This window comes from Netta rufina (genome assembly GCF_964035555.1).
Source record: "Netta rufina genome assembly, chromosome: 1".
Taxonomy (NCBI): Eukaryota; Metazoa; Chordata; class Aves; order Anseriformes; family Anatidae; genus Netta; species Netta rufina.
Window position 1 is genome coordinate 183,534,190 of NC_140123.1, and position 18,922 is coordinate 183,553,111.

At 38.0% G+C, this 18,922-nt stretch overlaps 1 protein-coding gene across 1 annotated transcript in view; it reads right to left on the reverse strand.

The window, feature by feature from the left end:
- Window positions 1–2,125: 2,125 nt before the first annotated feature.
- ATP6AP1 (ATPase H+ transporting accessory protein 1) overlaps window positions 2,126–18,922 on the reverse strand; it is a 57,315-nt gene continuing 40,518 nt past the window's right edge. The window contains exons 7-10 of the mRNA XM_084300756.1: window positions 15,575–15,813; window positions 14,896–14,949; window positions 9,777–10,014; window positions 2,126–5,194 (exon numbers count right to left, since the gene is read on the reverse strand). Coding sequence (XP_084156882.1) covers window positions 4,985–5,194; window positions 9,777–10,014; window positions 14,896–14,949; window positions 15,575–15,813 — 741 coding nt within the window. The 3' untranslated portion in view covers window positions 2,126–4,984. The remainder of the gene's footprint in view (window positions 5,195–9,776; window positions 10,015–14,895; window positions 14,950–15,574; window positions 15,814–18,922) is intronic.

Here is an 18,922-nt window from a genome sequence, read left to right on the forward strand (position 1 = left end):
ATTTGTAAAATAGGTGAATTGATCACTCTGCTATCCATATGTACCCATACTTATCCAGAAGAATAAGGATACATAAAATTACAATTCTAACATTACATCAAAGTCTTGAACTTACCCATCCTCCAAAAGTACTTTTATGAAAACATTTGTGTGTTTGTTTTTCTTCATGTTTCAAACATTATTACTGCACGGTTTTCATTAGCCAAAGAAAGTTGCATATAATACGTGTCCCATGGTCACCGTACCCCATCCTATGTGACTTCTACACAACTATTTAAAGGAGTATTAAACCAGACTGGAAATGGACTGGAAATGTCCACAGTCTTCTACTGGACATGAACATTGCCATTTGAAAAACAGAAAAGATACGATCATTCAGTAAATCATTTTCTATCATGGTAGTAATAAATGATATGTAAGAGTCAAAACTTAAGTTCAGTTATAATAATTCAAGAACATACCAGATCCAGGGGTATAGAGAAATCCAGCCAACCTAGAGCAAGGAATCTGTGTTCAAACAGAAAGCAACTAAAAGTTGTGGTGAAGAAAAGGAAACCTCTTCATTTGTGGTACATCAGTGGCAGATGATCTGCTCTTGGATCTCAGGCACTGTAGGAAGGTCTCCTTTCCACCCACACAGGTAGGAAGACTGAGATGCTGACCCACATTGTGGAAGTGAGAGACTAGTTACTTAGGGAACCACCCCTTGGCAAGATCTTGTTTCTTTCTTTGCTTTTTTTTTTTTTTTTTTTTTCCACTGCAACTCAGTATTTTTTTTAAGCTTCTAGAAATCAGAGTTCTGAAGAAACAGCTCTTTCCTCCTTGATTTTACATTGATAAATTTTGATAGAGAATATACTAATCTGAGAGAATAACCATCATTAGCAAACAGAAGATTGGGTTCCTTTATTGAAAGATTATTAGACGCAACAGGATTTTTGTGTTTGAGCAGACTGAAGGTGTTTTATATTTGTTTCTTACTATCCCACCTATTGCAATTGGCAACTAATTAAATTAATTTTCCCAAAGTCTTTTTATATTTTTTAGCTTGTGACAGTGACTGGTTAAGTGGTTTCCGTATCCTTACCTCGACCCATGAGTTTTTTCTTTTCCGTCTTATTTTCTCCTCTGTCCTGTAGAGGAGGGGCAATGAGGGAGCAGCTGGGTTGGCATCTAACATTTGGCCAAAGTCAACCCATCATGGGATGCAACAGAAAAAAAACAGCATGCAGGAAAAGGACTCCCTGCCCCCATTGCATACATGTAAGTGTGCATCGTTTTGCTCCTCTTGTTCAATGTAAGGAGAAGATTATGTAAAAAATGTAAGGAGATTATCCACTTGTCCCCACAATCATCACCACCTGCTGAGACTACTGCTAGCTTTTTGCCAGCAGTGACCAATACCCAATATTCAGGCTTCTTCTCATATCTTTGATTATCCTAGGAGTTAGCTTTCTCATGGTCATTCCTTATTTTCAGTATCTCTAGGTTCCCCTGCTTGATCATAGATTATGTCGAAAGAGTTATGGAGCCCTCTAATGCCTGGACACTGCCTAATTCGGCTGATACAGATTTGCATATTATTTACCAGGCACCCAGAAGGAAAGGAGGAACCAATTACTTCATTGAGTCTTCCCTTGACAGATGGAATGACTTATCCTCCTTTACTGCCTACATAAAAATACTACTTTGGGACTATTTCTACTATATTCTGTTTCATTATAAGTCATTTATGGGTTTCCACATGGTTTGTGAAAGGTCATTTTGTAAGCAGATAAACCAGTACATCAGGACACAAAATGAACCTATACCTTAAAGGAATATAAGGAACCTATTCCTTATATAATAGGAACAGGAATCAGAAGACTCAGGTTGTAGCTCCATCTCTGCTCTCCCCTCCAAGTGATCACTGCTGAGTTCTGAGATGAAATGCCTTAAGTAACTTATGGCTTCAGGCCTTTGGGGTTTGGTTTTTCTCTGGTCTTAACCTTCTTGAATTTTCTAAGGTTATATTGATTTTCAAGTTGTGCTGTAGGGTTGTTTTGTTTTCTTCTTTGAGAAAAAAAAAACAAAAACAGAAACTATCAATAAAGTTTCATTTATTTATACATTAGATAGGAAAAAAAAAGACTTTTGTTGTTGTTGTTGTTGTTTTAGCTGTGCTCTTTCCCATCATCCCCTCTATCTTTATTATTTTGTACTTTTTAGAAAAATGAGCTGGCACTCATTGAAGTCAGTGGAAATACTTCTGATAACTTCAGTGAGCTCTAGGGGAAGTCCTAAAGGCTCACACCTTCCAGGCAGAGCTAATGTTCTTGCTGGAACTGTTCCCTGGGCAGGCATGTTTTAACAAGTGCACCTATGATTAAGCTGGATTGTGAAAACAGAAGTACACAGAACCGGGAGCCCCTGACACATTTCTAACTTTATTAACAAGGTAAACAGATGCAGGCAGGTGCAAAATCCTTTTAGGATTTCTTGAGGCCCAGCCCCGTCTGGAATCAGTAGTCTTGTGTTTGCCTCTGGCTGCAGGGCAGCGCAATGTACAGCCGCAGGGATTCAAGATGGCATGGGGGCTCTGGTGGTGCACACAGCCCCCTGGCGTGGTGTTGGGTGTCCTCCTCCAAGGGCTGGCAGTGGGATGCTGCAGGGGTGGCCGCTGTGAGAACCGTACAGAGCAGCTCATCCTCTGCTAAGAAGGACCCTTATTGTCCCCTCCAGGCCATCTGGCCTCCAGGACAGTGAGGGTTGCTGATAATCACCTGCTTTTCCTGCACTTTTCCAGCTCAGACCTCACAATAGTAGCCCTGCACATCAAGGGCTACAACACATGGCTTGTCCCAGCTCTGGAGTTGGAAGGGACCTTACAGATCATCTAGTTCCAAGCCCTCTGCAATAGGAAGGGACATCTACTAGATCAGGTTGGCCAAGGAACCATCCAGCCTGGCCTTGAGCACCTCCAGGGATGGGGCATCCACAGCTTCTCTGGGCAGCCTGTGCCAGTGCCTCACCACCCTCTGGGTGAAGAATTTCTTCCTAATGTCTAATCTAAATCTACGCTCTTTTAGTTTAAGACCATTCCCCCTTGTCCTATCATTATCTACCCAAGTAAAGAGTCCCTCTCCATAATTTTTTAAGACTCCTTTAAGTATTGAAAGATTGTAATGAGATCTCTCTGGAGCCTTCTTTTTTCTCCAGGCTGAACATCTCCTCTTCCTACTTGATCTCTTCTGAAAGAGGCCTACATTTTCTCTATGGCACAGCCTATGTGAAACTCTTTCCTCCTCCCCTGCTCCAAGTCTAGCCTAGGCGAGCAAGGGAGGGTACATGTATCCTCAGTGCCACACTACAGTCAGCATACTGTGAGCTCTAGGACTGTTCATAGGCTCAAGGGGAGGATGGACAAAGACATGGGATATAAATATACCTAGAATTATTAAATACAGACCCCAGCTCTTGCTGAAGAAGTCCCGGAGCTTAAATGGTTGAGACCAGGAGAACATGTGCAGGAAGTACTAATACTCACAGTACTCATACCACTGCTGGGGACAGGATCCTGAGCTAGGTGGCCTTCTAAAGCTGTTCTTCAGTTCTCATATATCATCACCGTTGAACAAAATCTATTCCAAATTTTGTTGAATCTATATAAAAGTCATACAAAAGCTGTCTTAAACCAAGCCCCTCATAATGTCCTTCTTCTCTTGTGGCTATCAGTTACACAACTATTACATAAATTTTCAATGAAGCCTCATTTGTCTGACTTGCTTTAAAAGGAAACTAATAAAGTACATCCAGTTGTCTCTTCTGGCAATTGATTTTTACAGAGAAAAAGTGCCTTTCTAGCACTGCATTTTTGTGTAGATCAAATGCCAGCATTCCTCAAGGTTTTGAAAAACATCTGGGAAAAATACTGTACCAGTGGAGTCCCTCCTGTAGTTACATGCCAGCATCATTTCTGTTTTCCAAGTCAGGGTTGAATGATACAGACAGAATATCTTCACATTGTATTTCATTTACCTCTTTGACTTCATACCAAAAACATGGCATCCAGGAACAATGGGTAGAAACTATTACTGGTTTAGTTAAATAATTGATTCTAACCTTCTTTCCTCTTTATCATTGTCCTATGACATGGATTAGGATCAAAAATTTTTTTTTTCTCATGTGACAGATGTAACCTTGTCAAAATGTTATCTTTTTGTTCTTTAACTACTAATAGAACATGTACAATCTTAACAAAGCATTACAAACAAAAGAATAAAAATATATTTCACCTTTTTTTCATCATTTTACCACTTAGTTTCTTATAACATTTAGCAATTCACTCCACAGTCAGATTTCCCAGTGAGAGGCTGTAGTACCTTTATTATTTGCAAAGGAATTCATCAAACCGAGTGTTTTCAGACTTCTGGAATCAGTGAGATGACCATAAACATGCTCAGACTTAAACAGTACCTTCGCACAGTGCTTCTAGTGACTATAGGTTTTTTTCTCCTTTTCTGTACAAACTTCAAAACTACTTCAAATATACCCAGAAAAAAGAATGCTAAGAAAATTACCTTATCTTCGTTAACATATTGTCTGCACTGCACATTTAATCATACTTAGTATGATAATAAGTTTAATTTCTTATTGAATAAGTTATTTATAAATCCTTCCCATTTTTCTCTGTTGCGATAATCTTTCTTCACCAAAAATATATAATATGAAGGCAGTTTGTACTGGTCTTTGTAATAGCCAGAGAGAGTAATAACCTTGACAACCTCACCTCAGACCTTAACACAGTTAATAAAAAATCATGGTAATAACAAGCAGAATTATTTCTATTGCCAAACATACGGGAAATTTTAATATGTAGTTTGATTATCCCATTCTGCTATGATATCTTTTTAGGTTACACATACTGTAAAGTAGAAGGGTAATAAAAGTCATAAATATCAACCCAGGAGAATCTGAAGCAGCATATAACTAAATCAATCCATGGCTATTCTGTCTGTGGAACTGACAGAGCAGGACCTTTGGGATCATCAAATCTGCTGTTTGCTGTGAGCTGCATGATCATGTGGACTCCATAGGCCAGGATCCACAGTAAAATTGCAGATGTCACCAAGCCCATCCAGATTCCAGGAGAGAAGAAACCCGTACAGTCACTGGCGTAAGAAAACTGGCCGTTTTCCACATTGAATCCTTGAAGCTGAGAATGAAGAAAGGTAGATGAGTGCAATTAAATATAGAGCACAGACCCAGCGGATTTCAGGATGTATGTGGGCATTACAAAAAACACACTCACAGCCCATTTAAAAAGAGTGAGAACTAAATCCTTTGCTAACAATTTTTCAGGTCCCCTTTCCACCCAGAAAATTTAAGATGTGGAAGTTTTATATTTGGCAAGAGGGAGGTTGTGTTCCCACTTCAGAAATGTGTGTTACTGTTAGAAGTAGATTTCCAAACAAGATGTGTGATCACTATAGCTTGATGACCACTGCAGAATCAGGACTCTCAATGTACTCAAAGGCATGTGAACTAAAGCTCCCCAAATGAAGGGAGATGTGTTGAAATACCCCGTTGTTTTTAGGTAATAGCTCCTTGACAAGCAGAACTTCTGAAGCCTACTTTAAAATGCGTCTAATGATAGATGACTTTTTAAGCTGAGTTTTAGTAAAAATTCAAGAAGTTGGGAAGGTTTTTTTCCCCACCTTCTTAGACATCAGAGATGCAAAAGAGGAGAGGCAGCTTCCTTCACTGAGGTGTGGATTCTATGTTGTATATTCACATATGAAACCTAAGTTTTCCTTGTGGTTAGGGAATCTTGTATTTCTTCTCTGATTGATTTCTCAAAGTCTGCTACTGGTTGATCTCATGCCGTATAATTTTCCTTGGAAAAATCAACCGATTCGAGGATCTATTCTCTGCCTAGCCATCAATTTTGCAAAAATAATCACCAAACTGAATGCCTTTGAGACTGATACCATTCTAAATTTTTTGCTAAAACCAGTCAAAGGATTAGGAAACTATGAAGAAAGCGAAGACAATCCTCCCTCTACACACATGGACATAATGACATAAGCACCGATTCCTTCGAAAGTAAGGGAAACTTACTGGTGGAAGAAAATTAAGGAAAAGAAGATATTGGATTTTTATTTTTCTATGTTCCAGTTCCATGATTACTCTATGCTTTCAGATAAACTAATGTGAAAGCTTTGTGGTAATAACTAAGTTTGCAGTTCCTAGGTAAAGTGTTGCTGCAGATACTAAAGAAATTAGTCTGTGGATTGCATACAATGCTACATCAGTGAGCTGACTGAGTTTGAGGTCATTTGTGGCTCAGGCAGCTGAAGTTAAGGTGTACATTATGTGTGGTAAAAGCAACGACTATACCTTACAGAATGCTGATTAATAAAGCTATTATCATATGCAGAAGCGAGGCCCATTTAGGCACTGTGGAGGCGAAGATAATTTTAGCACTAAAAGATTTTCTGGGCCTCTCGAAGAATCTTTCCAAGTCAGATCGTGGTAGCTAACTTGCAAATCTTGAATGCTTTCACTACAGGCAGCCAGAGTTCTGATTAAAGCAGGATTACTGAAAGTAAGCTGTTGGGCAGGATAACTGCATGGTTTTCGAGAATACAGGTGATTACCAAAGCCTTTTCTTGTTAAGCCACTGCTTTGTCATGAAATATAGTCTGAAAGACATATTTACAATAAAAACAGAAAACAGGTGATGATTTATGTAATTTAAGATAAGTAAGTTACCACACTTAGGGGAAATTTCCAAAGCACTTAATAGCTGTATTTGCTTCAGCAAAGCTTTATCACTTCTGATTTAGAAACAGAAATGCCCAATTTTATTATGTTGAACTTATTGGTGATTGTTTTGTTTGTTTGTTTCTTTTTGAAGAAGGATTATGCTTATTGAACCTCTGAGGGTGAAAGCTTTAACTGTACATTCTTAAAATGCGATGCCTACTTTTAGGAAGGAGACGAAGTATATGCAGGATTCTTTTATTGTTTTTCTGAAGCTTAATCATTTCTGTGGGGGTGTTACATCCCAGCTGGGAGGTAAAAATGTGACTACTACTTACGAAAAAGTTAAAAATACTTTAATGTACTTCTCTAATTTTTGTGAATGCAAAATGCAGGATACAAGCCTCTGTCCTGCAGAAGTTTTCATTTCACTGTTTGAACCAGCATCATTTGTCAAGACTGTACTCGTCTACATTTATTGTTTATTTTTTAAATTGTTTTGTTTGAATTGTTTCATTATTTGACCTTTGACAAAGCCTTCAAGTAAATCTGTTGTTTTCATTGCTCTTAAAAGTACAATGCACATCTAATTTTTTAAGGTAGAAATACTTCAGCCACAAAGAATCCTAATTATCCTAATCCTTATTAATTTTAAAGTTTTGCTAGTTTTTGTTAAAAGCAAAGTGGCTTCTAAATCAGTATGATGCATATTAAAGAAAAACTGTGCTTGATGGCAGACTCCTGTTTAATTTCACAGAAACTCTTGAGATCCTCAAAACGATCATGGTAGAACAACCATTCTTGTTACAAAAAAATAATGCATTGGTACCCTTTACACCTATGAGCAGTGACATTGTGTAATGGCTTTGTCTAGATACCATCCTACAGAGGTTCTTACATGGTCGTGACCAAGCTAGCTCCAGAACTAAAGCAAATGGCTGCTCATTTCAACACCGACCTGGAACAGGCTATGCAAGGCTTCACTGTGTGGGTGCCATGACCTTCTAATACAGTGATACTGCTTTGATGACCCAAGGTCGTAAAGTGCAATTGTACGAACTAGATTGGCACTGGATCTTGGTCTCTGATTCATTGCATAACACTGAAATTAAAATCATGTTTCTCAGTGTCAGCAACAGATCTTGTGCTGGCTGGAATCACTAAGCACATCCCATGTGCTTTTTTCAACTTACAACATAGCTTGGGAATTACCTAACCTCATTATTGGTCAAAGACCGATATTGAGATCGTTTAGACTTTATTACATGTAAGTGGAAGACAGTTGGAAAGGTATGATCTAATTCAGAGGGAATTTACTTAGAAAGTGGCCCAAAATGGAGACTTTCTGGTTTTACTGAGTCACATGCAATGAAAATGATCTGAACAGGCCTTTGCAGACTGTTTTTTTTACTTAGGAGTTACTAGAGAAAAAGGCCTTACCCCAAAGGAAAGTTCTGTTGTCTGAACAGTGGAAGGAGCTAATGGTCCAAATCAGTAAGGAAGGTGGGCAACCTACTACTTCTACTTTTAATCAAGATACTAGTGGAAGGATGGCTGCTAAAGATAGAACAAGACTTCTCCCTAAGCTTTGAGATGACAACAGTATCAAGGTACACAGAAATTCTAGGAAAAGGTAGGTTGTTGTAAGTGGACCTTTTGTATTTTCTTAGACTATGTATTTTCATAGCTTAGCTTCAAAGATTTGACTAAGCAAAATCCAGTTGCACAGACTCAGGTATTTTCAAGCCTTTCCATAAACAATACAATCAGAAGGAAACTTAACAACATTGGTAATTAACAACATTTGAGAAGCTATATTGCTTCTCAAAAACTGTGGGACTTAGGATCTGTGGATTTCTGCAAAGGGGAAGATAAAAACTAATGATTTGGAAGGAAAGCTGCCAGAGATACTTAAGTTTAGCATTTTTATGTGACTGAATAATGACCAAAGATATTAAATTTGCTGTTATTTCAATTCTTCATTTTTGCATTCCATCTTTTAGAATCTGAATCTGCAGTGGAAGTAGCTATGGGTAGTAGGAAGAAATTAAATCTCACCACCAATGCTGTTCCTTCAGGATTGCCAATGTTTAAGCTGAAATGTCAAATACTAATTCAGATCATTGAGACTGTGTGCTACCAAAATCATAACTATGACCGTATTAGCATTTGTATCCAGTTATCACGAGATTAGTGCATCTCTAACAAATAAAAGTCCACTTTGGAATTATTCCTATCATTTTCATGCTCTTTAATCAAAGATATCCCTTAATGTAATATTGTTTCAAAATATAAGTGTTGATGTACTTGTCCTAAGTGAAGATCTGTGCCCAAAATAATAGACGCAATCATCTACACCTCACATATGTAGACTGCACTACTGCACTAAATATACAGAAAATCTATATCTCATAAAAAAAAGGAGAAAAAATAAAAAAAAAAAAAGAAGAAAAAGAAGCAAACTGCTTTCCTTCTGGGCCATACAGGACCTAATATTGCTTCTGATTGAAGCTCACGGCAAACCTTCCATTAAATCTAATTGTACTGGGCTTTGTTTCTGTCTGTAGGAGTTTAGACAGTCTATGTCATTGAAAGCTGTAACCACACTAAGCTGTACTTTCCTAGGTAAATAAAGAGCAAAGAAATCAAATAAAAACAAAGTAAGCAGCATAAAGCCACCCACTTAAGAGGCCCATGTTTCCAATAGCAGCCCAATTCATTAAACAGGCATGGAGATTTAGTCATTCTTTACCTGATTAAGCACATTTGGTTTTATTGGCTTTTCTTCTCTGCAGACAACTTCAGAATTTTTTTGTTTTTCACAGCTGTGCTTCCATGTTCTTATTGTTCAGCAACTGCCATCTCTTTTACCCCTTTATTAAATAGCTCACCTATGGGGAACAGCTTTTCTTTTTACTTTTTTTCCTCAGGCTGAATTGAAAGTAAGGGCATTATGAATGTGTGTCGTTCAGCACCTACAATAGCAAGTAATAGTTCCTAGAATTATCTCTGAAATGGCAATGCGTACTCACTTGGAAACTGGAAATGAAAACATCCCAGTTACTTGCTTCACTGTTGGATGGAATCAGCCTTGCAGGATAGAGAGCGCTTGTTCCCACCAGCTGACAATGAAATGAATACTCTGCAGGAGCAGAGATGACAGAAACATTAAACGTAGCAATTTTTCCTTCATCTTGTTCAATCTCAACTGAATCCAAAGTGGACCAATATCTAGCTGAGCCTTCATAGAACTTGTTGGTCATTATAAACCTAGAAAGACAACAGAGGAAAAAAAAAAGAGTTCAAATGACAGAAAAAAAAATAACCTTCATTTGATAAAGCACTGGTTGCAAATAAAGGTCCACAATCAGTAGCTGCATACATCACAGTTGGTATCTTGGCCTCCCATGTCATTAAGATTGTTCATAAGTGAAGAGCCTTTGTGAATGTTTCTATTCCTTCTTGGAGTTTCATCTCACAAGCTGTGGCAGGCAAGGAGCAAGCAAATGTGATTTCATTCTTCAAGGGCCTCTACCAATGCAGTATTTCATCAGTTACCAACAGTTTATAATCAGTGGAGCTGAACTTGAGAGACTGTCAACAGGCCTGCAGTGGCTCTCAATAAACAATTTATGGGATTTTATTTTTTTTTTTAGATTGCTTTTATGATAGGTACAGGCCTGATAACCATTTTGATTTATCATTGCAATTCTTCCATGTCTCAGATGCCTAAATAGCAATCTGCCTTTGCAAATGTCTGAATTTACAGTGGAGGACAGATTTTTCTTTCACTAGATGAGGAGGAGGGGTTGTTAGCTCTAGTTTCCTAATTTGTAGCAGGTTAGCCACAAATGAATATTTTCTTATTTTACAACAGTCAGTTAACAGTAATTTATAATTATGGAATTTGTATGTAAGTTACTACCACTGCAGTATGAACATCGCCCGAATGTTTTGAGTTAGAAATAATTGAGAACATCCAGAAGTACATCTTTGTTTATACACATCAGGACTATGTCTTCATCTTTACTATTTTTATCCTGTTGCTTTTAGGTAATCATGGTATCTCTTAAGGAAATGATAAACTTTTATCTTTATTGTATGTTGCCTAATACTTTAGCCCTATTTGGTTTATGTACTCATTCATCTATTGTTTGCTGAAGATTTTTTCTGCTTATTGATATCCACAAAGCATTTAGAAGAAGAATCTTTTTAGGAATAAGTGACCCTTGCTACAAAATTAAATATTCTAGTATGTCTATCCACAATGGGTATTGCTATCTGTGGGTCTTAACATATTGGGTAACGTTTGGATTCAAGTATGATAGGTTTGAAAAATAATTAGTCTAGAAATGTGGAACAATACAGAATATTATATGTTCCGTATGATGTATAGATGGAGAAGAAAACATTCTCTATTGCTTGTTTAAATCACTTACTTCCAGTAGCATATCATCCACACAATGTAAGAGTGTAAACTAAACACAACGTGCCTTAGAAATAAAGACCAAAATCACTACATTAATTGAACTTTTTTTTTTTCCTTAAAAAAAAATAATCTGTGGCTTTTGATTCATATAACTCCATAATCCTGCAGAGTTTCAAAATCCTCAGAAGAAATCCTAGAACTCAAAGTGTCGTTCAGGTGAGAAAAGGATGTTTTGTCTTATGGCATTCCTTTATGTCCTGAACTTAAACAGCTCTTTCCACACTACACTCAGCTGCAAACATCAATGAAAAAAAAATATATATCCTTTGAATTGCATTTAGTACACGTTCACACATATTTATGGAATGATTTTCTATTGTTCAAATGATAAAGTTACAAAATTAAAACCTATATACTCATAGATACTAATTGCTAGAAGAAGGGAATCTTTTCCTGATATATAGCACAAACTGAACAGAATTTGCAGCTATAGGCACTAGCTGCACTTTTTCAATGTAAAGAGAAGGACAGTTATAAATACACAGAAGCTTACTTAAATGTTTGTACCAATCACAGATATTGGGTGTGTTCTGTACCTTTGCTAAGAAGATAAGAAGACGAGGAAATTCCTTGGAAACTTACCATATGAACAAACAAGTTTTATAAGGCTATGTATATAAGTACAATCTAAAGTGGCATCTGCGAGAACACTGTCTCTTCGCATTGCACAAAAACTAAAGCTTAAACTTTTTTTTAATTTATGAGAATTAAGATTTTAATTAGGGAACTAGTTGCACAAGGTTAGTGTACCTATCCAGGCTTTTGTCCTTGGAATTTTTCCAAACAACTGATAGTAATTGTCTCCAACAAGGACACACTTAACTGATAATTGATAAAACTGTTAATGTGTTACATTACAAAAAAGACATTCAAGTAACAAAAATCAATACTTTTTAATTTAAGTTAATAAATATTTTCTTAGGTGAATAGATAGAATGAACTTGACATAGCAAATGCATGACAAGGGGAGGAGAGGTAATGAAGACTTTATTTGTAGAACTGAAAGTTCTTGCCTTTTACAGGAAATGATGGGCTCATATTGACTATTAGAGGCAATACAGGAAGCAAATTTACACATAGCCATTACGTACTTGTGAGTATTGTGGCACAAACTATTCTTGGTCATGTGCCAGACTCCCTTTGTGCCAGATAACCATACGAACTCTAAATGCCATCAGCTGTTACCATTTCATGCAGCTATTCATTACAAGGAGATAAGTTTCTGAAAAGGAAGTTTTCTGGAATTACTGCTGTCCCAAAGATTGTAAAAAGAAGCACAACTGTTAGGCAAAAGACTTTACAACACAGTTCTTGAATCTATTCCATTCTATATATGCTACACAACAACAAGTACTTGGAAGTTTAAGTGGGGAAAAGAGTAAGGAAGTCCTGTCCAGGTAACACTGTGCACTTCTATCCACTTTGGCACCGTTCCCCAGAGAAGATGACAAACAGAAGAATGAACAGCTGGAGGTCATCGGCTGCTGAGAAAGCTGAGATGCTTTTTTTCTTCCAGCAAAAGCCTGCTGCTCCTACCCCTGCTGCAGCATTAGTGCACTTTTCTAAAACTCGCACAGCCAGAAGCCCTCTGGTATGGCTCCCCAGCAGCTCACCCCTCTTTGGCAAGTGCAAGAGGTTGACCACTGCTCTTGCTGGAGGGAGGGAGAGGGAGAGGCAGCTGTTTGCATAACAAGGCAGCTATTGCAGTTGCTTGTAGGAGATGGATATGCCTAGCTGCTCAGCATAATGTGGAAGACTTGTAGTGTTTAAGGGCAAGTAGTGTATCTAGCTCATGCTGCTGAGGTTAGAGTTTATTTTACTGAGGAACAAATAGAGCTATTTGAACGTGCTCTTGTCTGGCGTCACTTTATTTCTTCAGGGAATGTTCCCCTACACCTAAGTAGATGGCCTTTACAGGGAAAAAAACACAGTCATGGCTCTATCCTGCGTTCCTTCCCACCTCTTTGCCCTGCTTGTGTCCTTTTCACAGAGGCAGAATGTGCTCTTACTAAAAAGTCATCTTGAACAAGAAATGTAATTGAAGTGAACCAGAAGGTGAGCAACCAGAGGTTGTAATGTATCTGTGGGTTTTAGAAGTCCTTGAGAACAGACACAGTGGGATAAGCAAAGTAAATAATGTGCTCCTTTATCATGAAAGATCAATGGATTTCTCTGGTTCTGTTGAGTATGTATTACATACCCCATGCAATATCACATTATGGTAGCAAATAGTAGCTAAAATGACCTCATTGTCTCTTAAAGCAAGAGATAAGACCAAATAACGCAAATGACAAGGCGTGTCTTTAGCAGAAAGTTTTCTTTACAAAGTCTTCTGAGGTGTCATGGGTTGATGTTGGCCAGCAGCCAAGCACCCACATACCCACTTGCTCACTCCCTGCTCCCAATGGGGCAAGGGAGAGAATAGGAAGAGAAGAGCAAAGAAACTTGTGGTTTGAGTTGAAGACAGTTTAGTAAGTGAAGGAAAGAGGAAAAAAGGTGATGCAAAAGCATTCACTTCCTCCCGGAAGTAGACCAGTGATCAGCAAATACCTGAGCAATGGCTACCCTGAAAGCCAAAAACCCCACAGCCCTTTCTTCCGCTACCCCAGTTTATATTGCTAAGCACTTTTCACATATAAAAAATTTTCGCTTTAGGCATTTTTGTCTCTACACACATGAAGCTCCAGATGCTTTTTGGAGGGGCAGGATAGTGGTAAGGTTTTAAATAGCAAAGCATATTCATTGTTTTGCCACCTATCACCGCCTCTGATCATAACTACAAGTGTCTCTGTTCACTCTAAACACAACTCCAGACACATAACTGGCTCTCGTCAAGACAGGTCCTTGTTACATGCAAATTCAGTTCAATGCAAGCTACCTGGTCCAAATCCTTCCCCTGTAACTAAGCAATTAACTGAGGTACTGAAATGAAAAGGCCATGTTATCTTTGCCAGAGCTTAAGAAAGCATCTGCTACTGCTGTGAGGACTGCCATACAACTACTGGTCCACAAACCTCAGTTCTTTCCTCAGCAGCAGGAACAGCAGTTGATTTTTATCCTCATCTCTAAAGTATATTAGTGAGAGCAACAGCAACAAGTTTTCCCTTTGAGTTTTCATGCCAGGTCTTCCTTTTCCGTATTTTCTCTTCCCTGTTCTTATGGTAGAAGAATCCTGGTCTTATCACCATCCACAGAGCAGAAAATTATCAGTTTTTGCAACCCTCATTAGCCACATGCAAACTCCAACAGAGTACACTTGTAATCCTCATCAACACTAAACACAACCCTGGCAATGCTGTTAGACTTCAGCTACTAGAATTATTTACAAATTACAGTTCAGTTTCCCTGAGACCGGGTTATGTTCTGATCCTATGAGCAAAACAAGATGCTTTATATGCCACTATGTTACAGTATGCTTGTTTGCCTGCACTACTTTTTCAGAACTTTACCTGAGCATGCTAATGTATTCTCTATATAAAGACTATTATTCTTCTCTATATAAAGACTATAATTGTTCTACTCTATGATAACTCCTCCACAAAGAAACAAAATAATGATTTAAAAAACATTTTCACTTAACTCCTCCTCTTTTTTCTTTGTCCTGGTTTACAAATGGGCTTTATACATCGCAAAGATTTATTTAAGAGTAAATCATAAGTTACCTTATCTCTAGGCTGTTGATCCCATTCACAGGCTTTGTGTATTTTAATGACAGTCTGAGAGTAAGAAAAAGATTTTTAATGTTAGAGTAGTCAGCTTTAATTAGATCATTGTGACATTTCAATCAGAGGGAATATTCTGAATCAATAGGCAATTACAGAAGTCATGTAGCAAAGGTTCACAGCACAAAAAGTACACAGAAAAATATGACAAAATATTTCTATAGTCTTTTTTTTTTTTTTTTTTTACCCAAGAACAGGTGCTTCAAAATAAAGGAAAACAGAGATCATGTTTCATTAATGTACTTCCAACTGAAGTACCGCCTACCAACTGGCAATATTCCACTTCAAGGGAATTTTACAATGAAACGATCATCTCATTAATGACAGCAGAGATCTCTGTGACTGTAAGATCATGCACAGAGAAACCTGGTTGGACCAAATATAAACAAACAAGGAACTAAGTAATGTACAAGGAAAAAAATATAGAAAAATAGAGGGTGCATCTGAACACTCTCTGTGATCTTGACTCAATCTTCATCCAAGAATATTAAATGCAAAATGCAAACTTTGGGTGCTTTGGAAGAAGAAAGATTTATCCTTTATTAACTTCTCATTGTTTCATTTGATTAGCTTTCAGAACCACATATATGTGAAAAGTGAAATTTCTTGTTCTACTCACGTTGTGTTGACGTCGGAGCACACAGAGGAAGAAATGTCCACATTCTGGATTACAAATGTTGCATTTGTCAAATCTATAAAAACTGAACTGTTGGCTTTGAGGCTGAAATTACCAGCATAAAAAAGGATGCAAGTATTATTTCCAATGGTCACATTCACAGGAGGATATGATGAACTGTCTTCCTCAGTGGCCATTAACTGTCGTCTTAAATTCCACATCGTTTCAGTTCTTCTAGAAATCTGGAACAACAGCACATTAACAATTCATCACCTTTGGAAGAGATGATGTCAACTGAACACAGACCTTTAACATTCTCTCCCATGAGCCCCCATCCTTCTTAGATATGTAGTTGACCTCAATATTTATAATTGTCTGTCTTTTTAATTAGCAGTATGGAGGTTAATTGGGTGGTATTAACCTTGGTTCCCATGGTCAGGTGTCCACGAATGAAAACAAGCACCACTGACATGAGGTAAATTAACATAAAACTGTGTCAATGCTGCCTTAAGATAGTAGTATGCATTGCTGTTAGCAGATAAAAGAAATATATGTATAGATTACAGACGAATAAACAGAAATAAATTCACCTCTTTCCTGTGATAAAATCACAAGAAAACTTCAACTTGCCAGCTCAGTGGCCACACTCCTTAGTAACGATAACAGTTTTCACACTGTTGATTTTAACAAGCATGAAAGAACGCTACTTAAAAATAGCAGTGTTATATTTAGGCTCTTCTGATGGCTTTGGGAAGATCTATGCTCACTTGGCTGAGATGGGGAACTCTTATATGAGACTTCACCGCAAATACATTTGCTTGCAGGAATTTTTTAACAGGTAGTGCCTTCTTTATAAGAAGTGCCTTTCTGTATAAGGGAAGTGGCAGCAGTGCCACTTGCCCCTTTTCCCAGGGCACCTTTGGTAAAAAAATTCCCACTGATGTAAATGGTAAAACCTAGCTGATCGCATTGGACAAAAACTTTATCCTGGTGTTCGTGTCTCACTCTTTACTTCCTACTCTGTTCGTATCTGTGCTGTTCCATCTGTTTTGAACGCTCACATCAGCTTTACAGCTTGGTATTCTACAAGTGCCCTCTGCCCTTGGATAACTTTGGGATACAAGAAATGAGAGTCATAACAGGAGTTACCAGAACCGTAATTATGTGGAACTATTGCCTGGAACCATTTTAACAGATTTAAAGACAGGCAAGGACTTTTCTTCCAGTCTGGAAGAGAAGCTATAATACCACTTTATAACCTGTCTGTGGAGAGGAGCCCCAAAAGATTTTGTCACATTAACTGCTGCCCTCTAAACGCTGTGGGCCATCTGTTATTTACAGTGCATCTTTGCAGATAGCGATCTCACTCTGTGAACAAAGCAGAACGGGTCGAGTAAAAACCTTTGACTAAACACTCAAACAAAGATTGCAATCTTCCTCTCCCATACATGCATACTTTATGAATTCCTTTCTAATTCACAGTAGTGCCTTTTCAAATACATCAGAACATGCATTATTTTAAATGAATACCACTTCCTTTAAAAGAAGAGTGTACAACAAAAGAAAATATTCAACTTTTGATATAAAACTTTTAATCTTCCCTTAGGCTCTCCTGAAATGTAATCATTTTATTTCAAACTGAGAGGAAGAGCTGAAGTCTAAATTATATCCTGTCTAACAATTGACTTCACTATGTGGGCCCTGCATATCATCTAAAGAGGGCTTTAAAAACCACCTGCTAATAGCTGAAAACAATGCTGCATCGGAGACTGCGATTGGGCTGACTTTGGGGATTAGTTTAAAGTACCTTAAAATAAAAAGAAAGCTATTAGAATATCATCATGAGACTGCAGCTTTATTTCTATTGCTCTGCTGCCAGTACTTTGTTGTGAGGCTCTCACATAAAGATTCCCTTTGGTCTCTGAATAGGCATATAAACCAGAAGAGCGTTTACCTGTAAAGAAGGGGTGTCAGGGACTAAGGAATCCATTAGTTTCCTCTGACTGAACCTGTTTTAACAAATTTACTCATGCTGAAGAAGAGAGGCAACCCAGCTTGCCAGTCACATTTCTAAAAGCAGGTTTTGTTTCAGTCATTTCTGTGACTGAAAATAGAGAAAGTCGTGGACTGTGCAGCCCAGCAGGTCCTCACCTGCACAGCTACAGGCAGGCAGGACAGCTACACCCGACAGGAGCCTGGCAGTCACCTCTCTGCAGAAATGTCCTCCAAGCACTTACCAGCCTGTCTACTCACCCCTTCAGCCTGAAGGTACCTGTGGCTGGTGTAATTCAGCACATTCAAAACCTGAAAGCATACCTCACAGCAACTCAAGATAATTTAGCCTTGAGGCTGGAGGGAGGATATCTGAAATACCCCAGCCTGGGACCCAGTGCAGAACCAAAGACAGTGATTGCTGCTTGCCCCGACCTTCAGTTTGAAGCTGAGAGCCCCACCACCACATCCCTGCCTCCATATTTCAGAATAAGCCTTCTTATTCCTTTGTTGCTGCACAAACATGAGCTTACTAAATAAAAATCATCTTCCCCATACCATATATTCCATGCTAAGCTACAAATGACAAGATGCTATGTTGAGAAATTGATTGTGTTTACATTGAATTCTTGTAAATCAATTAGATTATTTAGGAACAACCCATAGTGGCAATGCTCTCAATCATTAAAGCATACTTAATTCTGTTGCTTAGTGACCCCTTCACCTTTACCTAATCTGAACCATACACACTGAGAGTCACTGTCTTGTTTGTCTGGATTTATCAACGGCATTTTAGATCTCAAGTATGCAGTGATCACAAGACCCGATTAAACAAGGTACAAGGGAAAAAAAAAAAAAGTGCAATTTACATTGGCTTAGCTCACAAATGAACACCATGGTTACTAACTGAACCTGCAGCAGAAGTAGCCTGGACAAAATTCTTCCCTTTCATCTGGTTTGCAACCCTCCTCATTCAGAATCATCTCTCTTGGAAAGGAGAAACACAGCTGATCTGGCAATATTTTGATGCACCAACATGCCGATCTTTTTCAAAGCAAACAGACCTTACATCCAAAATTATTCGTTTTGCTGTCATTGCTGTTTTTGTTTTTTTGTTGGCTGTTCCAAAACAGAATGGCTAGAGACAAGAAAAAAGATATGGGGCTATTTCATATATTTGAAATTACAAACAAATACAAATTGCAAGCTTGCAAACACATAAAAAAATACTGGGCAAACACAATTTTCATTGGGTAAAATTATGAATGGTAACGAACCATAGAAACAGGCTACACTTTGTACTAGTTCCGAAGTGGAATTTTTGGATGTAAGTTCAGCAGGTGGTTACGTCTTTCTTTT